The 21,680-nt window shown below is 39.5% G+C and overlaps 3 protein-coding genes across 10 annotated transcripts in view; all 3 read left to right on the top strand.

The window, feature by feature from the left end:
• Positions 1-219: 219 nt before the first annotated feature.
• pttg1ipb (PTTG1 interacting protein b) lies at positions 220-4,335 on the top strand. Its single transcript, XM_056390273.1, has 7 exons — positions 220-408; positions 849-904; positions 1,030-1,138; positions 1,683-1,785; positions 2,455-2,520; positions 2,982-3,028; positions 3,543-4,335. Exons 1-7 carry the CDS (start codon positions 270-272, stop codon positions 3,584-3,586), a joined length of 564 nt encoding a protein of 187 aa, XP_056246248.1. The 5' UTR covers positions 220-269; the 3' UTR covers positions 3,587-4,335.
• Positions 4,336-5,103: 768 nt separating this feature from the next.
• Positions 5,104-9,308, top strand: sumo3b (small ubiquitin like modifier 3b). Its single transcript, XM_056388443.1, has 4 exons — positions 5,104-5,245; positions 5,833-5,961; positions 6,151-6,222; positions 8,081-9,308. The coding sequence occupies exons 1-4, from the start codon at positions 5,225-5,227 to the stop codon at positions 8,144-8,146; spliced, it is 288 nt and encodes a 95-aa protein (XP_056244418.1). The 5' UTR covers positions 5,104-5,224; the 3' UTR covers positions 8,147-9,308.
• Positions 9,309-13,298: 3,990 nt separating this feature from the next.
• Positions 13,299-21,680, top strand: part of fmnl2a (formin-like 2a) — a 50,743-nt gene continuing 42,361 nt past the window's right edge. For 5 of the 8 annotated variants that reach the window (XM_056388770.1, XM_056388768.1, XM_056388769.1 and 2 more), the window contains exon 1: positions 13,300-14,226. In XM_056388770.1, the coding sequence (XP_056244745.1) occupies positions 14,113-14,226 (114 nt within the window). In that variant the 5' untranslated portion in view covers positions 13,300-14,112. Of the gene's footprint in view, positions 14,227-21,680 lie in introns of all 8 variants that reach the window. The other 3 variants (XM_056388767.1, XM_056388762.1, XM_056388763.1) reach the window with 2 other exon arrangements.

The following is a 21,680-nucleotide window of genomic DNA, read 5'->3' as shown; positions in this document are numbered from 1 at the left end:
AGTTAACAGCGTAAAATCTTGAAGAAAAAGTTTTGCAAATCTCACTGAATTTATTGTTTGTTTGTACATTTTAATTGCATTTTCTGGCATTAATAAAACATTAATTGAAATAAATAAATAAACAAAATAAAATAAGATATTTTCAGATATTTGACTCCGCAGCTGTTTGATGACACCAAGGTCAGGAGCTCGTGACGTCACCCCCCCCCCCCCCTCCTCTCGTTAACCGTCGGCCCACCCTTCACTTTGACTTGAGAAAGCTCTCTCTTATGTCCATGCGGTCGATGGTTTTCAGTCGGCTCATGATGTCCGGAGTTCGCAGAGCTTCGGTCGTGGCTGTCGCCTTCATAATCCTCGGTGTTTGTGTGACCACAGAGGCGCAGACATCGACTCCAGCTCCAGCCCCGAGTAAGTTTTCTTTAGCTGTCGCTGATGTGCTTTTGTTTTGCTCAGCCAGAGTGAGTCAGGTCAGGAGGTTGTCACATGACTGTGGCAAAAATGGATTTTACACTAATCATAAAAGTAAAGATAATCATCTGAATTCGTTGTAATGGCTCTTCTGTTGATAGACGTTTGAATAATTCTGCAGAGCAAACTTAACTCTCGTTTTTCTTGTGGAAAAGTGAGTCAGTCTGACCCGCTGTAAGCTGTGTTGTCGCATATACTGCAAATGATTTGTCGCTTTGGGCCGAATATTGAAACTCTAATAAGATTTTATCAGATGTTGTTGTGTCTTTCTTTCTTTCTTGTGAGTACATTTATAAACCTACTTGAACCAACGATGTGAAGGAGGGGCCAGTGACCAGCCCTAAAAACTCTTAACACACTGTGACTTATCTCTGTTTCAGCCCCTTGCGCCTTTAGATCCAACACCAGTTGTGCAGAGTGTCTGCAGAATGTCACTGTAAGTCTCATAAAACTCAGCCAAACACAAATACTGTAGCTGTCTTCAGTTTTATTAGTGTTTTGATGCCATAAATACCAAAGATAAGTCTCCAGCACAGTGTTTGTTGCTGTGTTTGTTTGCAGTGTTTGTGGTGCATGCCAACTCAACAATGCATTGACTACCCAATGAGGAACATCCTGCCCCCCAACAGTGTGTGTCCTTTGACTGATGCACGATGGGGGGTCTGTTGGGGTAAGACTTTCCAAACCTTAGGTCTCAGATAAATGTTGGTATACCCTGCAACTATTATGATGAATAATTAATTGTTTAAGTTGATTTTCAAGCAAAAATGCCAAACACGCTGTAGTTACAGCTTCTTACTTGTTAGGATTTGCTTTCCCTTTTATTACTTGATAATAAAGTGAATATCTAAAGTATCATAAGGAGTTGGATCATCAGCTAGCAAACAATTGAAGCACTTTGAAGATGTCACCTAGAGCTGTAGGAATTTATGATGGGACTTTCTGTAAAAACAAAAAGACAGATTAATCAATAATGAAAATAATTGTTAATTACATCCTAGTATTAGATTTATTGGATTATTCTTCACAGAAGAACCATAACCAGCCTCTAACTAATTAAACTTTCATATTCTACCAAGACCCAAAACTCCAAGTTGTTAATTGAAGTCTAACGGAGGAAAAACCCTGGTTATGTGTATTTATAGGGTTTGAGCTTTCCAGGCTCATGATGAGGTTAGAGTTTCACCTTTTTCCTGTGTCTGCCTGTAATACAGTCAACTTTCAGATTCTGATCATCACCATGTCGGTACTGGCTGGCATCATCATCATTGCCCTTCTTGTTTGCTGCCTCTGCTGCTGCAAGTGTGAAAGAACTGGGTAAGCATTAAGTCACATGAAGCTTTGGCTGTGAAATCTGGTTCAACATGGAAGGCGGAGGAGGAGGAGGACAGGGAACACAATGGCTTGTTTTTCTGCAAGTCAAGGCTGATACCGCCGTCTCCAAAAGCCTGCCAGAATTTGTGACTGCAGTTTAGCTCTGAAAAAAACTTTCTCTTTCTATGAAGATGTGCTCTAATCGCTTCCAAAAACTAGTCGATTTAACAATGGGTTTTTTGTGGTATATTTGGTCAGATTGTTGAACTGATTAACTGTAACAACATCAGACTTAAATCTCTCAAGCACAGAGTAAAATTCTCACCATTTTCTTTTCTATTGCAGTATAACCTTTAATTTTCCTTCTTTTTTGTTTATTCAGGGTAGCTTCACTGAGAGGCAACCTCTATTTTACAGGCACACCCTGATCATATTGACAGTTACACATATTCACACCTGGAAGCTGCCCAGTGCAACCACCATCTGTTGGAGTGCTGCTCTTTCACTTTTTCCAGCCAGATTTAATCCTGCCAGTCCAGAGATCAAACTGGCGACCTCCCAGTCACAAGCTTGCTCTTTTAGCCTTTAGGCCACCACTGCTCCTACACGAACACATTTACACAAACATAACTATAATGAATATTGATGTAATTACAAAATCTTATATTCCAGAAACAAGAGAGAGGATGCGAAGGTGGAGCGACAAACCCGTGCGAGGAAGGCCCGTCAGAAAGCAAAGTAAATATATAGCAGTCTGACAATAACCAATTTAAGTGTTATAAAGAATATAAACCCTTATTAGTTTGTCACTGTCTTTGTAACAATAACCTTCAGTGAATAAATGGAGGAGTCTTTTCGATATTGAGAAAAGTTGCAATAAGAGGAAATGAAACGTTTTTCTGTTGTGTTTTTAAGAGGCTGGCACCACCACCATGAATTTAAATGAGATCTAATTAGTGTTTAAATATTTAAATTTTTTTCATTAATTATCAAGTATGCATCCTAGCTTATGAATTTAAGGTTGTAAGAATCGGCACACAGCTACTGATATTTGTGAACGAATGTGTTGGTAGATACTGTCAGTATGTTATAGCAGTACCTTGTGTTGACCCTTAATCCAGGATTCAGACAGTGTAGGCGTGAGAGCATCTGGTATTCTCTGTTGTCTAACAATTTGTCTTTGTTTCTCCCCATTACAGGAGAACTGAAATGCAGTTGAGGCATGATGAAATCAGACAGAAATATGGTGAGACACATCTGTTGTTTGTATGGTTTCAGTGGGTTAATGAATGTAAATTTGGAACATCAAAGAGACTTGTTTTGCCTAATGCTTAGTTTACATGCAGAGTGACAAAACAGTTGCAAAATGAATAAAAACAGGCTAGGGGAAAGATAAGATTGATAAAATAAAATGAATATAGTGAAATATGAGTAGATGAATCAAGGGACTGTTATAAAAGTCTTCATCAATCAAAAGAAAGACTACAAATAATGATGTTGATAATAATAATACTAATCCAGTAGTGCCATCTACTGGAGAAAGACTACACTGTACATATACGGTACACATTCAATTCAAAAAGTTATGACTATATTGATTTTTGTAAAATTGAAAATACAAATAATTGCATTAAATCCATAAAATCAAATGTATGCAACCATCATAATACAACTCATCTGAACATTTCACATTCCTAATTCTTCAGAGTGATGTGTTTGTACTATTGATTACCTGATCTGTTTTCCATTCTTCTTTTAAGGTCTGGCAAAGGATAACCCTTACTCCCGTATGGACGACCATTAAGACGGATCTCAAATATGATTTCTTAAAAAAATCCCTTGAGATGATCTTATATATGCCAGTAACATTGAGATAGCGTATACGTAGCATATGATAAACTGTGATTATACAGATTGATTTCAGTGTTTCAGTGATGGTATATATAAAAAAAAAAAAAGTCACCAAAATGTTCTGAAATCATTTTGACTGAGTGTGCACTATTCCAAACATGGTCCGTTCACCTAATGTTTCATTTTTTTATACACGTTGTATTAATATTTCTTCTGCCTTCATTTTGATGTGAATGTTTATGTGAAATTCTGTTTAGTTGACTTGTTTTTCTTTCCACACAGGAAAACAGATGTAAGGGCTAACCTGTCAAAACATATTGTCCATCATGATCATAAAACATTATTGTGTTAATTTCCATAAAATGCAGTGTTAGAAAATGTCCACAACTCTAGAGCTGATCTGTGCTTTTTTTTAATAATTAGCAGTTTCACTTTCATTCTGCATTTGTACACTCTTTTACTGATCGCCATGTCTAAAGTTCACCATTTATTTTTATATAAAAGTTCATTTGTAACATGTAACACATTTTTACACGTTTTTTGCTATTTTATCTGTTGATAAATATCAGAATAAAATTCTGAAATTTACTCAATAAAAGAAATGTGTGTGCTTCAATCTCATGTCAAACATTTGATTCTTGTGTAGCTGTTGTTAAAAACTTGTGACTATAAATTTCAAAATTAAATGAATGAAACTGAAAATATGTTTTTGTGACTTTGAATTTTTAGCTTCCCACAATCCCAATCCCACCCCACCCAAACACAAATACAAGAACTAGAGGGGTCAACCAAGGCACAAAGTGGTTTTATTGAAAAAAAGGAAATCATTCAAACCCAAAAGAAAGTATGGGACCATGAATCCTATATGGAAATCAAGGTCATCACTATGCTTCCACCACAGCCTTTCACTTTGGCATTTATTTAAAAAAAAAAAAAAAAAAGAAAAATGCATATGCTCATTTTGTGGAAATATTTTTCAGGCCTATTGACAAATAAGACATTTTTGCATATGCATCAACCTTCTCTAAATCTATCACCTAATCCTGGAGAGGAGGAACCCCATGCATGTTTCAGTTCCTGAGAAGAATTTGCTGTAAAATCATTACTGCCTCTTGGCCAAGGCCTACAGACATGTTGGATTCCAATGAATAAGTGTTTAGTCTGAGACCATCTTTTTTTAATCAGATCAGATCATTGACCCTTTGTTAGACAAAGTCTGCTTTTGTTGACTGCAGATAAGAAAAAATATTACCATCATATCTCTGGTTGGTTGGTTTGTTGTGTTTCTGTCTCCTGTTGCACTGGACTTGGGTGTTTAGTTACAGGTTAAATGCTTTTGAATGCCCACGGCCTGGACTAAAGGCTTGCTTTACAGAGGGGCCTACTCGCGAGAGTGCGCAAAATTATCTTGCGCGCTCACGTATCCGCGGTCCCGATGGAAAGTGAAGCACGTGATCCTTTTGGTCGAATCACATTTTAAATTTCAGCGCGCGCTCCCAGGGCCAAACGAAAGAGCCGGAGGAGCAGATAACTCGCTTCACCGTTTAACGTCAGTCTCCACGTTATTAACTAATCCCTAAGAAATAGCAGAATGTCTGAAGAAAAGCCAAAGGTCAGTACTGTGTTTCGTCGAAGGAGCACCGTGTTTATGTTTGCCGTTAGCTGCTTATGATGGCAGTCGCAAGTTAACGTTAGCATACACACTGCTAAGCTAGTCTGCTTCCAGGCTACAGATACCGCATTTGAGCGGGTAGCTGGAGAAAACAAAGGTTCACCAATTTGCGGATATTTTGGATTAAGACGCACGGTCTGTTGTTTGTAGTGTTCCCTCAATAACATCATCCGCTGCTATTACTCAGTAGTTTCACCATTTCATTAAGCAATTCTCGCTGATGTCGGTGTCAGAGATTGCCTCTGAAATGAATGATTTGTGTTATCCCTTTCATTTGCGCCATTGTGGCTCTCTGCGCCAGTTAGAACACGGACTAGCTTGCTATGCTAACCACCGAATAAGGAGTGTGTAACGTTACACATGCGGTGTTTTGGGTGGTGAAACCTGTCGCCAGGACCAAGCTTGCCTTGTAAATGTAGCTGTTTCAAGTTAGCTGGCCACTTCAGTTAGTAGTTTTTGTATTCAAAATAACCTTGCATTACCGGACACCGGTATGTTGCCGCTGCTGATTGCGGTTTCTGTTGCAGGAAGGAGTGAAGACGGAGAATGACCACATTAACCTGAAAGTAGCTGGTCAGGACGGGTCAGTCGTACAGTTCAAAATCAAGAGGCACACTCCGCTCAGTAAACTAATGAAGGCATACTGCGAAAGACAGGTAAGTTCATCCAGGTAAACAGAAACTTATCATTTCCTGTGGTAACGACGCACTTCGACATAAGTGTGTCATAAACAAACTATTTCCTTGTTGTGTCAGATGTTGCCTTTGTTTATATTGTCTTGTTAACAGCTCTCTGGACTGAAAATGTCATTAACACGCTCCTTCTGTGTGCTTTGTCTTTTATAGGGATTGTCAATTCGTCAGATAAGGTTTAGGTTTGATGGACAGCCAATTAATGAAACAGACACACCTGCACAGGTTGGTGAAACAAAAACATATGGAGTTTCCTCTTGTAGATAATTGTGTTGTAGAGTTCTGAAGATACACATTAGTGAGTGTATTTGTATTTTCTTTGAGTCAATAGTCAGTCATATTATATTTAGATTTTATTTTTATACCAAAATAGATTAATATGTGCATACACACATTAAGGTACTCTGTCTTACAAAGCATGGGCATTCAGCTTAAAAGCCTTATTTTTTATTAATGTTAACCTGTTTGTTTAAATTCAGTTTGGCTGTTAGCTGAAAACTCATGGCCTCCCCACATTACTCAGACTATCCCTGGATATACTGGGCTACCTTCTTGTTCCAATGAAGAGTTAAATAGTTGTTATATAATTCCTAATTTAATATAAATGAGACCACATCTCATGTTTGGATCTTTTCATTGTTTAACCTGATCACATGTTGAAATGAATTAAGCACACCTGTTAAATCAAAGAAGCAATATGCCTCTTCTGCTTCCCAGTGCTACTTCACATCTGCTACAGATATTTACAAGATTTAAACAGGTTCTCCTCTCAACCCACTTCCTAAGTTTGCTCTTGCACAATTTAAATGTTAACTAAGTGTTTTCTAGGGCTATGTGACCATGTCACTGTTACTGTCAGCACAGTGGTGATTTACAAAGACATCACTAGCGTGTTTCTGGTATGCTTCCCTGATTGAGACTTGTCACTAACTTTGTCGCATATCAGTTAAGAATATTGCTTTGTCTACTTGATGGAGTTTTGGCAGGAAACTGACCAACTAGATCTTTGGGCGTTTCAGATACAACTAATCAACTGAAAAAAAAAAAAATATTTGTCACACCTTAATGAAAGAGCTGGCAGCACCAGTGATGATTCAGTGCATCTAGGAAATGAATACTTGTGCAGTCAAATTGGTGTTTTTTTTTGTGTTTATATATACAGTGGCCCCAAAAAGCATTCAGATTCTCTCCCTTTTTCCACACTTTATTTTTTGTAGGTTAAATGCATCCATAATGACACAATGAAAACATGTTTTGAGATGTTTTTGCAAGTTTCTGAAAAATTATTTATAAAGACCCTTGGCTGTTGTACTCCAAATTGTGACCAGGTGCATCTTGTTTGCTTTAATTCTTTTACATGAAGTTGAGAGTAATCCACCTGTGGCACACTGAATTTATTGAACATAGTTTAGGGCACACACCTATATCACGGTATAAAACCATTTAAAGTGTTAAGTGTTCCCAGGAGCACAATGACCTCAATAATGGAAATGGAAGAAGTTTGAAACCACCAGGACTTTACCTGAAGTTAGGTGTTTAATTAAACTGTGTAACTGGGCAAGAAGGGCCTGGGTCAGGTCAATATCCCAACAGTCACTCTCACAGAGCTTCAGAAGTCCTCTACAGAGATTATAGAACCTGCCTGAAAGTCAAACATCTCAGTAGCACTGCATCAGTCAGTCCTTTATGGTAGAGTGACCAGATGGAACTCACTTTGAATAAAAGGCATATCCCAGCATGGCTGGGTTTTGCTAAACAGCAGGATTTAGTGTAGATTGATGGGCAAAATGGAAAATCTACAACACAGTAATGTGTGTAAAAAGTGAAGGGGTCTGTATACTTTGTGAAGCCACTGTTCGTATATATTTGATCAACTTAAATGTTTCTACTGCTTCCATTTTTTTCCTGTTGATTATTGTCAGAGGAGGTTTAAAAAAATGTATAGCTTGTGCTATGGACTAATTTTTACAAAGCCCTTATTCGATTAGATGAATATTATACATTGTAAAAAATTTGCTATAAAATAGATTGAATACATTTATGTTGTTGAATGAATAATATGTGAAATGCTTTGTTCTCACAGCTGGAGATGGAGGATGAAGACACTATTGATGTATTTCAACAACAGACAGGAGGCATCTGTTCTTAAGTGGACTGTACTCTTGGAAGAACATCCACACCATCTTTTCATGTTGTATTTGTTTATTTCTGTTTTTACTTTTTTTTCACTGTGCTTTGCTGAATGTCAGGCTGTCCACAACATAAAAGGGGTTTTTAATTTGGAAGTCAAATCATGACTTTGAGATGCAGGGTAATGGTTTTTTTTTTTTTTTTTTTTTTTTTTTTTAAAACATGTTTTATTCACATAAATGGATGATTTGAAATTGTCCAAGGAAGTGACACATCTCAAATCAGATATGACTTGTAAAAAAAAAACCAAAAAAAAACCTGTTGTGTTCTCTTGATGTTGAGATGACATCCTGCATGTCTCATAAATTGTAAGCTAAAGTACATGCCAAAATCTTTTTTTCTTCTTCTTTTTTTTTTTTTTTCTTCTGTTTAAGTTTTCCAGATTGTTGTAAGCATTCAAATTCAGGATGAGCTCATTTTAATTCATGTACTTGATGAAAACTGCTGCATGGGAGCATTTGTTTAATTGCTCCATAGATTGGAAAGGCATAACACTTTTCTCAAGTTTTAGTAGGTTTTTTTTTTTTCTTCTTTTTTTTTTTTCTTTTTTTAAACACTTAAGATAATTTCATGTTTCCATGCCCATTTTACCTTCTACAGTTGCTAGAAAAAATGCTTGTGCTGAGAAAGATCCATATGGATGGTTTACCTCAATACTGTCACACTCGACGCAGATTTAACTGAATGGTAAATAAAGTACAGTAATGTTTATGGACCAAAAATGCTAAATGAATAGTGTTCTTTTATAAAAGGGTTTGGTTACCATAAGATGTAGATGTAAGAGGTTACTGTTACTCTGTAACGGTGGTCTTTTCCCACTTTTTCAGGACCTTTTAGCAGTCCAGAAATGTTTCATCTAAAGTTATATATTTCACTATAAATATTGAGTCAATGCTGTGTTTCCAATTTGAATACATTTGTCTAAAATCTATCCATATTATCAACAGATTAGTTTGTTGGACTTGCGTGTTGTAGAAATCTTGTAAGAATATCCACCGTCATTTTAAAAGTTAACATTTGCTAGATTTGCAGGGTGATATTGGCAGATATTTCACTTTTTTTTTTGATTTGTACATTTGTTGTCCCTATACTGTATACAATAAATATAGTTTGATACTCAGCCTCTTGAAGTATATTTGCTTCCATATCTGTGGACATGCTGTAAAATTAATATTTTAGCTACGCCACACTACACAATGCAGAGCGAAATGTTTTAAAATATTCACATCTTGGGTGCAAACAAACATGCAGCCATTCAAAGGCTCTGGTTAGAGGGAGCACTGTAGGCTGAATGTTGAGTCTTTCCTATCCTGAGTTGAGGTTTGATCTGTGGCAGCTGGTTGTGTAACCAGAAGTGCAAATAAATATTCTGACCACTAATTTATATTATTGTGGAAACATTTTCATTGTTTCCAGATGTGAAACCCTGGTACAGAGGTGAATTTGTCCCAGCCCATAATTAAATGAATTTTTGCAGTCTCCCCACAAAAACAAAAGTTGGTGGTGTAAAGATGAGAGAAAATTTGTCTTGTGTCAAAACCAAAGCAATCTCATCTAGAGGGGGCAATACACTTTACATACATTAGAGGGCAGTGTTGACCTGCATGTCTGTGTGGTTGAATCACTAAATTCTCCAGACCCTTAAAGCACAATACAAAGCCACATTTGTTGCTCCACTCCAGCCCTGTGAAGGCCATAACTTCATGAGCCTCCTCTCATTTAAAATAACTTCATTTCACAGATGTTACTAAACTCAGTGGCCAAATGAACTTCCTGTGAGGTTCCTTACACAGTGGTCTGATTGTGCTGCCTTTATTTTTGGCATCTCCTTTGCATTTTATATGTCCTCATGGAGATCTCTGAGGCCACTCGTATTTCCCCAGACCTCTCAAAGATACAGCTGCAAGGTGCCGTCTCCACCCATATATTTAAACTGTCTCTGCTTTGTGATGCACAGCCTATTGGAAGAACATATGTGTTTGGTGAAATGCAGCACTCTGAAGGCAAAGCTAATAAAACTGAAAAACCAATATTTTAAGGAAAAGTTTTTTGTAATTCATGTCGCTGGGAGTTTTTTTTTATGAAACTATGAAGATTGGCTGAATATGAAGCCTACTTGAAGATAAGTACAAAGATACTGATGAAAACACTTTTTATAGCAACTATACAACACAAACTCAGCTGAGCAGCAGAGCATGAACATATTAACTGGCAAGATTCCTGTTAACTCATTCCCATTTTTATTGTTGTGTAACCATCAGCTGTGTCAGTGTGAGGCAGCAAATACCCTCAGTTGTCTCCCCCCCCCCCCCCGCAGTTAATAGAAAGACACTTTGTATTTTTGTTGTTTGAAAGCTCATTCATTGTCTAGCTGATGTCATGTGCTGCTCTGCTGTCATTGGACAGTAAGGAGTTTGTTTATTATTGTGACAAGATAATAGATGGATTGAATCCAACTACACAGTCACATGCATGTGTTTACTGTAACTAACATAGGCTTCTGTACAGTATAAGACATCATTGCCGAATATTTTAATATATCTTGGTGAATGAAATGAAAAATTATCAACAGCCCACAGAAAGCCTAGAAAGCCACAGTTTCACTGTGAGGCAGTTGATTTCATGACAATAGCTCACCATCAAAGCCAACACAATTTAAACTGATAAGATAAGGGCTTTTAGGTGGAGCCTGCATTAATACCAGGTCTTAAGACCCTGTCTTGAAGATGATCCCTGTGTTGATGTTTGTTTTGGGACTGTGACACTGGTCTTAAATGGTTCATATCTCTGAATTAATTTGTGTTAAATCAGATGAACACACATAACTACCATGTCATATTCCAGCATAGGAACAATGCAGTTTGCTCCATATTTTCTTAATAATCTCTCATTAATTGTTTTACAATGCTTTTGTAATAACTTTAGTGTACTGTATGTGTACAATACAAAATATTACACTAAATTTAGGCTGTAATCTGAAACAAAGTCACACAAAATTTCCCGCCCCCTGCTCAACATAAATAAATTATATATGAATGGTCGAGCAGTACTTTTAGCAACATTGTGCTTGAAAGATATGTGCACACTAAACATAAATATTACTCATTGAGTTTATATTGTCCACTTATTTGATCTTTATACACTTTATTAAAGTGAATAATATTTTAACATTTTAAACCTTCCCCAGACAATGCCAGATCATGTGTCCCCACATCATGATGAGCATGCCCTTCATCTGTCCATATAGTGCTCAAATGTTGGATCCATACGTAGAACACTTGCATCATTGCTACTATATTTGTTTTTGTATATTTCTGATTTTCACACTCTCATCCAGCTTTTCTTTTGATAGAGTGTCAGAGCAACCTCTAAGTAAATAGAAACCAATAAGTGGCAAAACAAGCAATGTACATGACACATGGGGGAGGGGTCTCCAGACAGACCAAATCAAGTTAACTTGGGACACGTAATGATCGTATGATGTCAGTCAGCTGTGTATCGCATCCTCAACGTGTCCTGCCAGCTAACCTCAGATGTGACACCCTCCCCTATTGAATCAGCCCAGCATCATGAACATCATGAATGAAACCACTGTGCATCTGGAGAACCTCTGGATCGTCTCCAGAGCTCTGCATGCTGACGTCACCCTCTTGTGCGAAATGTGGTCTCCACCCTGTCAGCAGATCAGATTTCATACTATTGCATGTTGTAGATCTTGAGGGGGAATAAACATCGTCTGACCTGTGACTCTTCTGTTTCTATCATAAAATTGTAGTTTTACTGTTGGGTGTTCATGGATTTTGGATCATTTTGAGTGAGTTTTCTCATTTAAGAAGTCTCCAGAATGTTTTAAATCAAACACCTTCAGATATAGCATCGGGCAAAGAACTGTACTTGCTAAAAGTTTTGGCCCAATGATATTTGTCTCTGGAGAAATGTTAGAGGAGACAGAAACAGTGAAGCTAATAACACCTTCTCTCCAAGTATAGACTGAATTAAATAAAAGAAATGCACTTCTCATGTTTTCAGTGGAAAAGTACACTATGTAAATTAAGATTATTAGTAATAATAATGCTTTACAGTTATTCAGTTCAATGAAATGCAATTCAATTCAATGCTATTAAATTTATTACTGTGAGAGCTAATACATGCTGCAGCTCGTCACCCAGAAGAACAGATACACACAATGGACGGTGGGAGGAATAAAACACAGCACCATATCTGTACTTTCTTATCGTGCCCAAGGCTCTACACCATTTACAACTAATGTTCAGTCGTGCCGTTTTAAACCACGTAGTCAGTGAGTTCACTTACACAGGTGTAACCAATAACTTTTATATGGCTCCATTACATTCAGCTGTGCCAGTTTCAGAGTGGTGGTGTTGCCTGTGCTATCTCACTGTCGTGGCTTATGGGCGCTTATGCGGAAAGGACAGATAAGTAATGTTATGAGTTACACCTTTGCTTTTCCTGCCATGGCAGGTCAAAATGTCATCTGAGAAAAAGGTAAAGCAGAACTGGATGGAATCATTTTAGCAATTAAACAGCAAGCTTATTTAATCGAGACTATAAGTCCAGTTGTTATGCTTTGACTGAAGCTGCTGGTTTGGACATCCACAAGCTATTTGGGGACAGTGGTGTTTAATATGAGGATTAGCCTGGCTAACCTCAAACGTGATACATGCTCATGGGTGAGTTGTGTTACCACTGAGTGACCAAAAGCTTATACAGTTCTCCAAGGTGTTGACAAGGTTTAAGTTGAGTCACAACTTTCTCACAGCAGACACTAATCAAACACAGGTGTAACTCATTACAATCGTATCTTATGGTGACTAAACCAATTGTGAGTTGCGTTCACAGACTATTCTGGAAAATCCTGTTTAACGGTTTAACATTTTAGTGCATTTTCTGAACAGTATACATCTGGTGGCACTGGAATGGTCCTATAATCAATAAATCAATGCATTAAATGGAACAAATGAATGAATGAGCTAACCACCACATGCAGCTACATAAAGAGGAAAAACCCCTGTAATCAGCCCTCAGTCGGCTAAGGGGTCTCCCGCTCAGGGGCCCCTGGGTTGGGGGGGGGGGGGGGGGATTGACTCAAGTTTGTTGTCTGTCACAATGGACTCAAAGTACCACAATGCAACACAGAAAATATCATCTCCCTAGTTACGGCTTTGGGAGCTACGCCCCAAGAAGAAGTGGGAGGCTTGCCCCTGAAAGAGCTCATTGTAGGGAGGGATGAGAGTGTGTGCAGCCACGGTGTGTGTGGTGTCACAGTGAGTGTATGTGTGTGTGAGTGTGTGTGTGTATGTGATAGAAAGAGAGAGAGAGAGAGAGAGAGAGAGAGAGAGGGAGAGGAGAGGAGAGGAGAGGAGAGGAGACCCTCCTCCTTAACTAGCTGGTCAGCAGTGGAGGGATTAGGAAAGCCAGCTCCGCTCACTCACTGTTATCAGGCGGGGGGGGGGGGATTGCAATAAGCGTGAATCATGCTCGTCGTCATTACTACCGACTGGGAGTGGAGCCGAAATTGTGCAAGATACGGATAACAGCGAAGAGAGGTCCGTGTGTGGATCCAGTCAAGTTTCCAGGTCTCCTGTTTCTGCCGTGAAAATGCCTCACCAGGGGCTCCGCTGCTGCCGCTGCTGTTGCCGCTGCTCGGACCCGTCGCATTACGCTGCCTCCCTCACATGTGCTTTATGTTGAAGAAGTGACCAGGAACAAACCTGTGAGGAGCCTGCCTGAGGTCGACTGAGCAAAACTAAAGGGCGTGCGGATATTTTCCTGTTTTTTTTCTGGTTGTGCGGAGATTTTCTCGAGTGGACGTGGTGGTGTTGGTGGTGTTGGTGGTGTTGGTGGGGGTAAAAAAAAAAGAAAAAAAAAAGAAAAAAAGTTGTACTTGTTGGTCAAAGAAGAAACATGGGGAACGCAGGGAGCATGGACCAGCACACTGATCTCAGAGGACACAACATGCCTCTGAAACTGCCCATGCCGGAATCAGGTGAACTGGAGGAGAGATTTGCAGTCGTTCTGGTAAGAGAGAGAGAGGGGGGAAAAAGTGGTTTTTATCTGTCTTCTCTTTGTTCCCTCCATGCTTCAGTGTCCTGGGACGAGACAGCTGTGTGTAGGTTGGTCCTCTGTTTGTCCAGCACGCCTGGTCCTTTCTTTGTTGTTCAGAAGAAGGAGTATTACGACCCCCCCAAAAAAAGTTTGTTTACTTGTGATAGAGGGACATGAGAGCTCTCAGACATCATATTTAAGTGTTTTGGTTCGTTTAATTCTAAAAATCTGTCGTATTGACTCAAGGTTCTCATTCAACTATTAATTTATGTCTTTCTACTTTCTGTCACAACATGTTGAAATACACCAAATACCACTTTTTTAGATCCCTTGACCTCCAAATACAAAATGTCTTCACAGTACTCGTCTCATTTTGCAGCCTCGTTGCTTCTGTAAATTTCCATGTTTATTTGAATCGGATACCTTCAGTTACAACATGGCAAATAATTGGTTTTAATGGCCTTTTTCCAACTTTAAGCGCAGGCACTGGTTTACTACTGAGGCTCTAAGTGGCCATGTCCATTGAAACCTCCTGTCACATCATAAAGTGTCAGTGTCAACAATGAATGTTACCTGGGAGTGAACGCCAAGCATGGCTGCTGTTGTTGAAGGATCCAGACTTTAAAGTGCTAACAGGTTGATTAATAGTATAGACACAAGTGCAGAACGGACATACACCTTTGACTGGTCACATGTATACAGACAATAATGTCGCTGCCATGTTGACTGATTTATGGGTGATCAGAAGGTCAGTACAGCACTTGAGTACTAAAGTGTTATTCATCATGCTCTCTTATCCCATAAAGTATTGTTATGTAGGTCATTGTTATGAATAACAAATCATGTTTTTTGCTGATCATGAGATTTTTCCAGGACACAGCTCCCCAGTCAGTGAATAAAGGACTGCACAGAAGAACAGTGAAGTTAGGGTGAAATTCGAGAGCTGGCAAAATGTGGGTCAAACGTGATTGTCGCTCGGCCTACTGCTCTCATAAACATTAGCTGCTCGGGAGATGGAATTTGACCAGTTCTTACAGCTGTGTGATTATAAACTTGTCTCGAAGACAAGAAAAAGGTTTAATCTTATATATTTTTCAGATTTTGTTTATGTTAATGTTTGTGTCACACTTTCAGCCTATAAGCCCAATTCAAAAAGCAGATCAAGTTTAGGTGGAAGTCAAATCGCTGTGTGTCACAGTGATGCGTTGGGATGTGATTGGTGAGTCAGACATTGATGAATCTCATCCTGTGATGGAGGCAGCAGACTTTGGGGTTGTTTGGAGGTTTGACGTCACACCGCTGAGGGATTTGGGCCTTCTTTTTAATCACGTCTGCCAGTAGAGTCACCTACTTCCTGCAATTTCTGTGCATCAAGGAGGATTCTCCCTCTTCAGAAACACTGAACAGTGAATGTCAGGGATCAGAAAGTGATTAGGATCTATAAGTTTGCATTACAAAACTAATCCTCATTATGCTTTCCACAATTTGAAAAAAGTCTACCTGTCTAACTCGAGGATTTCGTAGGCTGGGTGTCAGAAAAGCCGATCCCTGTAGCATGTCAGGAACTCCCCCGCTCCCTCCCTTGCTCCTCCCTGCTGACAGCATGATGCCTCAGCTCTTGGCGGGATGGAAGCCCTCCAGCATTAGAAGAATTTAGTGCTATAATCACAGCATTTAGTGTTATTTACTGCCATTTAAACCCTAATGTGTCTCAGCCGTGCCTGATGGCAGTTGGCTCCATTGATTGCCTGAGTGAGTGGCACTGTGTGACTCTGATGACCTCACTTCTCAGTGGGAATGGCACATGATGAGGATGATACCTCTCTGTCGACTTTGCATCCCAAGATATCAGTGGTTATCAGGAGTGATAAATTAAGATTTAAATGTACTTGGCTGCTGATCAACACTTCTTTCACATCCTCATTAATCATTTCTGATATTGTCTGCAATTGATCAGCTTTACTCCGTCACCATCAATGCCCAAAAGCTTTGATTAATCTGTTTTGACCAGTGCCCTGCTTAATTAGTCATTAAATATAACAAACTGATTTTTGTTTTAAAATGCCATATATTTTGGACTTGCAATAAACTAGAGACTTGCGTCACCTTATTGCTGGCAGGTTTGATCAACAAGAAAGCCTTGGATCACAGTAGGGAACCGTTTGGATTAAAGACTTGTTTTGTGTGCGACCACATTCAAGCACTCACCTCTGAAAACCCTTAAATTTCTTATTGAGGACACACAATATTTGAGTTGGGGTCCACGCTATGTGCTGTGACAATGCCTCCTTTCAGACAGTGACTCATTAGTTTTATCATCTGAGCAGACCACATACTGTATATGACTAATTCCTTCAGAAATCACTGTGGATCCTCAGTTGTATAAATTGACTGTTAGACCTACAAATAATATTCGCCTACAGCGTTCCAACATTAGAAGATGATGCTGCTGCTTTTTAACATGATATATGGGTTTGCATCAGTTTTCTAGGTTGATAATCTTTGTAGATGTAGAATAATAATCTTTAGATTATAATAATCTTTAGATTATTATTCTACATTATTACAATGCTTTATTCGCATCAGTGTTTCATGTTGTTAACACAAGCAGCCATACAAGAGCTATACCTGAATAAAGTACAGGTAAAAATAATCTAATGTTAAACTGAAATTATAATAATCGAAATACAAGGCTGATGACCCCGACCAACCTTTGCATACTTTCGTTTTTGATACTCAACACAAACATAAACTGAAACTGTACTGACACTCAGTACCCATCTTTTAAACATCAATTGTGCCTGGTAACAGATGTCATATATGGTGATGTCAGCCCTGTTTTCCTAGAAAAAGTTTTGTACAGTATGAAGAACAATTTCTGTGGACATATCGTTGATTTTTATCTTAGTAAATATGAAGATTTTTCTTTTAATTAAATCTGAATCTGAACTGAGTGTAATTTTAATTGGCTTCAACCCCTTCAAAGTGGTAGAAAGTGTGTGTGGTATCATAGCAGCAGTTGCCAGCTTGAATACCGGTGTTTTCAGTTGGTTTGGCTTTTTACTAGTCACATACAGGGATCTGGCTCTGTACGATTGTAGTACCACTCTCTGGAAAAAAAAACCTGGGTTTACTGCCGGCTTAGTCGGCATTTTCTACTAAAAGAAAAGCTCCCATTGAAGTCTCTGTCTCATGAATCCCTGGAGCCAGGGGCTGATCTTGGAAATAGACTTAGGCTAATTGTAATGCAAGGCCTCTGCCATGATAAGAGAGGCTAATTCACATGTGACCTTGGCTGTGAAGTGAGGTGAAGATTAAACCCAAATATTCATTGTTTAAAGTACTGAAGGAGGGGGTTAGATTTCTAAACGGGCGTAAACAAGAATTCATTCACTTTTTTTTTCCATAAGCGATTTGCTGTGTGTGTTAAAGGCTTTCTCTTTGCTTTGGATATTTTGTTGTAATGTTACTGATTGTAGTTTCCGTTCTCTTGTACAGCATCCAGGGTAAAATGGCTCAGTAGTTACTCTTGGAAACATTTTTGCGAGCCTGCGCCTCTCCTGTGGTTGCCGTAGTTTTACTGACATAAGTCTAAAGAAGAGGATGGGTTGCACATAAAGATGAGCTAGTATTAGGACAGCACTTTTGATGTTTACTCTGCACAGCTCAATGCTGATATCCTCGTGAGTCTGCTTTATGGCCAGTTATATCAACATCCTGGTAAATCAATTTACTCTGCACTTATTGCCTAATCAATCCAATGTTGTCATTTCGCCAACCATTAGAGGGTATAAGCAAAGCCTCAATGTGGCATTTTTGTCTCTTGGTCTATAAGGGCACATGTGAAATGACTGCAATCAATCTCTGTGAGTCACATGTACAGCATGAGCCGGTCTATATGCTTCACACTGAACCACAGGAAAATGACTATGTCTAACAGGAATGCAGCTCAGGCCTCATGCCTGCTCCTCTGCCTCAGCTAACCACAGAGTTGACATCAAATTAAACTGCACCCACATCCAGGATCCCATCCACTTCAATCTCAGGGCCGTGGTGTTTGCTGGATATCATCACTGCTGTCATGGAGGCAGAGAAGTTAACAGCCATTACTATTGAAATGCCATATGGGGGCTATAGGCTTAGCTGTTGTTGTAGCTGCTCTTCTCAATAGTCTGCCCAGATTACATCTAAGCTGCTTTGTTTAAAGGCTGCTGAAGTGCCACTAGCTGCTGTTATTTGTGCTGTGAGGCACTGCAATCTGAAATGTACTCCCCAGATTAATCACATGAGTCACCTTCACGTTCAACTGAGGTGTAATTTGTCACATTGACAGGTCCAAGGTAGCCGTGCTTTGCTTTTACCTGAACATTAGTTCAACCTGAAACCTTTCCCAGAAGTATTCAGCTACACTTAAACAAACTGATCAGTTTTTAAAATCAGGTGGAAGTTGCATTTAAAGCTGCACTTATCAATATTGCAATATGGGTCAAATGATTATACTTAATAAGAAGTGTTTTCTCGCAGTGACGAACACAGTAAATTATTAACTGCAGTTGAATTTGATGGAGTTACTTGTATTGGTTTTACGGCCCCCTATGAACACATGAAAAAACAGAAACGTGTGTTGGCATGTCATCTACTTGTGTGAAGACAGTGACCCCTTCATCTCTCACACTCCTACACCCAGGATGTGACTAATCTTACCCCTCCATGTTGACTCTTCTTCATTAAAAAGTAGAACAATGGGTATTGTCTGAGGAGCAGAGGGTGAACAGTGGCTGAATCCCGTGCAGCAGGCCTGGGGAACAGACCCACTCTTTATTCTGTGGAGAGCCCAAGACGGAGCCTGGCACTGGACCCAGACCCGGCAGGCTGCGAGAGACCACCACACATACTCAAATATGTGTATGTGTGGGTGCGTGCATGCTTGCGTATGTGCATGTGTGTTTCTGCTGTGCCCAGGATGCTCACCAACCAATTAGCCGTAACAGAGCTGAGCATGAAATGCTCGTGGGGCGATGAGACCCAGCATCCAGTGTGCTGGCCTTCGCAGGCTCTCAGAGGGGATGTGAGGTGCTGCAGTGTTTAGCCATAATGACGTGCTACTCGAAACCCCGAAGCGGAGCCTGGAGGCATCTTGCCGAGCTGGCAGAGGGTCAGCTGATTATGTAGGAACAGGTCCTTTGGGTATTTGTAGGCACCGCTGAGTCGAAACGACTGGGGCTTCAGTCAGTATTGTTGTTCTCAGCTCAGTTTTGACATCCGCACACTTGGGGGTGGTTTGATTTTTCAGTGCTGTATGGGTGCCAGAGGCTACTTGTATTACTGACCAAACTTTATTGAATTTAAAATTAGGGTTTTTGGCATGATCATACCTGATTATAACAGTCCCTGACCCTTGTCTGGGATTAACAGAGGACACAGGAGTCTGGCATAGACATAGCATGTCTCAGTTACAGAACAAGCAGTTAAACCTTCAGCTTGAAGATACTAAAAAAATGTGCTGAATACCAGCTATCAGCTGTTTTTTAAGGAAAGACAAACTTTCCATTGCAGTTTTTGACACTGATCCGGAGTTGGTGAGTTTGCTCTTGGCCATGAATTTCTTTGCTGTAGGTCTTCCTGTGTAGGGAGCAGGTGCATGATGATGTAGCTTGGAAGAGGCCAGCCTGGTCCTTTCATGTCGGACACAGTCAGTTGCCAGTGTTGTCCAACAGGACCGGTCCAAGGGCTGCACAAAAGAACTGGAGAGTCACAGCTCTGTGGAGAAGTACATTATGGTCAGGATCTGTCAAGGCTCCAAAGTGGCAGCTGTGCTTTAAAATGAGATTGCTCGGCTAAAGTGCTGCACAAGAGTTTATTTTCTGCTTTTTTTTGTTGTTGTTGTGAACTGTTAAAAATGAGTTAACGTTCATGGAAAGCAGGTCCAGGAAATGGCGTATGTCATTGTGACAAATTGGTTTTGTTGTGGCTTCAGGGTCAGCTTTATCTTGTGACATTGATGTTGTTGTCATTCTCTTTTAGGAGCCTTGAGCTTTGAGCTATGTTTACAGTTTGCTTTTAGGCTGAATTGCAGAATCATCATCATGCTTCCATCTGTTGGCTTATTTAAGTAAGTAAGTAAAGTTTATTTCTAAAGTACATTTAAACTCAGCACAAGCTTACCAGAGTGCTGTCCAAAGGATATTAAAGTATGAAGTAAAAGTGAAAACGCACAGAGAAACATACCAATGACAACAATAAACAATTAACCCTCATTAGGTGGCTTTTTGTAACTGCATAATGTGGATCTGTGAGACTTCTCTAAAGGCAAGGGCTCACGGTCTGTCAGCTGACGGTTTGGAGTTGTTGGTACAAGTTTTTACATCCTTGTTCAGTATCGTTATTCATATCCTTGACTGTAGCTTTCACTAATACTTTGGCTGTTGAGAAACTTTAACACAGCCTTATTTCTTCTTAAGCTTTTCTTCCTGAATGTTTTTTCATGTTGAAGCTGCCAGAGTCAAAAAGGCAGGTTTTTTCGGGTAATGACTTGCCAGAATTAATATCTGCGGAGCAGAACGGGGAGGTCCTGTTGCATTTGAATGTACTTCATTGTTCTTTTCCAGAGTTTGATATAGGCCTCATCACAGCTGCAGACAGTGCAGCAGTCTGTTGCATCAGGTTTTTAATGGACTGAAGATGTGCCTCTCACCTCAGACCTCCAACATGAAACCAAAGCAGAGTGGACCAGCCGTAGTCTCATTGCTTCAGGTTTAGATTAATTATGTATTCCAAGTAAAACTCAAAAGCCAAAGCATGGACTTGACAACATGTCAAAAAAAAAAACACATTGTAAATAACTCTACAGCAAAGTACAGCAGATCACAGAACGTATTATTATGGGATCAAAGCTGTAGGGGAGCAGGTAATTTCCTATGATAAAGCCTCTCTTAAAAAACAAGCTCATTAGTCACAATACAGGACAAATAAATACACTGGTTAGTCAGAGAGTGAATAGGTTGTAGGTGGTTGTTTTAGCTCTGACAGATTTGATTCACATTTGTCAGTAGGTTGGCACTTTATCCACACTCTTGATGCAGGTCTGCCTGGCCCTCAGGATTGTTCCTTCGTGCAGTTTTCTTTTTTTTTTGTTGAACATACAGGCAGCGATGTGATCGGCGCTCTTGAGTTTTCATGTGTTGTCAAGCTCTCACTCAGCCTTTCTTCACCGGATGAAACAGAATCACATTTCTGTATTGGGCACCTGTAGCTCAGAGGGCATCAATCGTATCATTACAAGAAGCGACTGTGGCCAGGTAGAGTGAAGAAGAAACTAAACCTGTCATATCAGCTCCGAGTCAGTAAATTGTTAAAGCTGCTAGTTATGACATGCAAAAGTTTGATAACTTGATATCCCCAAACACCAGTGAAGCTTGCTGGATAGT

This window comes from Seriola aureovittata, chromosome 11, assembly GCF_021018895.1.
Source record: "Seriola aureovittata isolate HTS-2021-v1 ecotype China chromosome 11, ASM2101889v1, whole genome shotgun sequence".
NCBI lineage: Eukaryota > Metazoa > Chordata > Actinopteri > Carangiformes > Carangidae > Seriola > Seriola aureovittata.
This window is presented reverse-complemented; position numbering and strand designations above follow the sequence as displayed.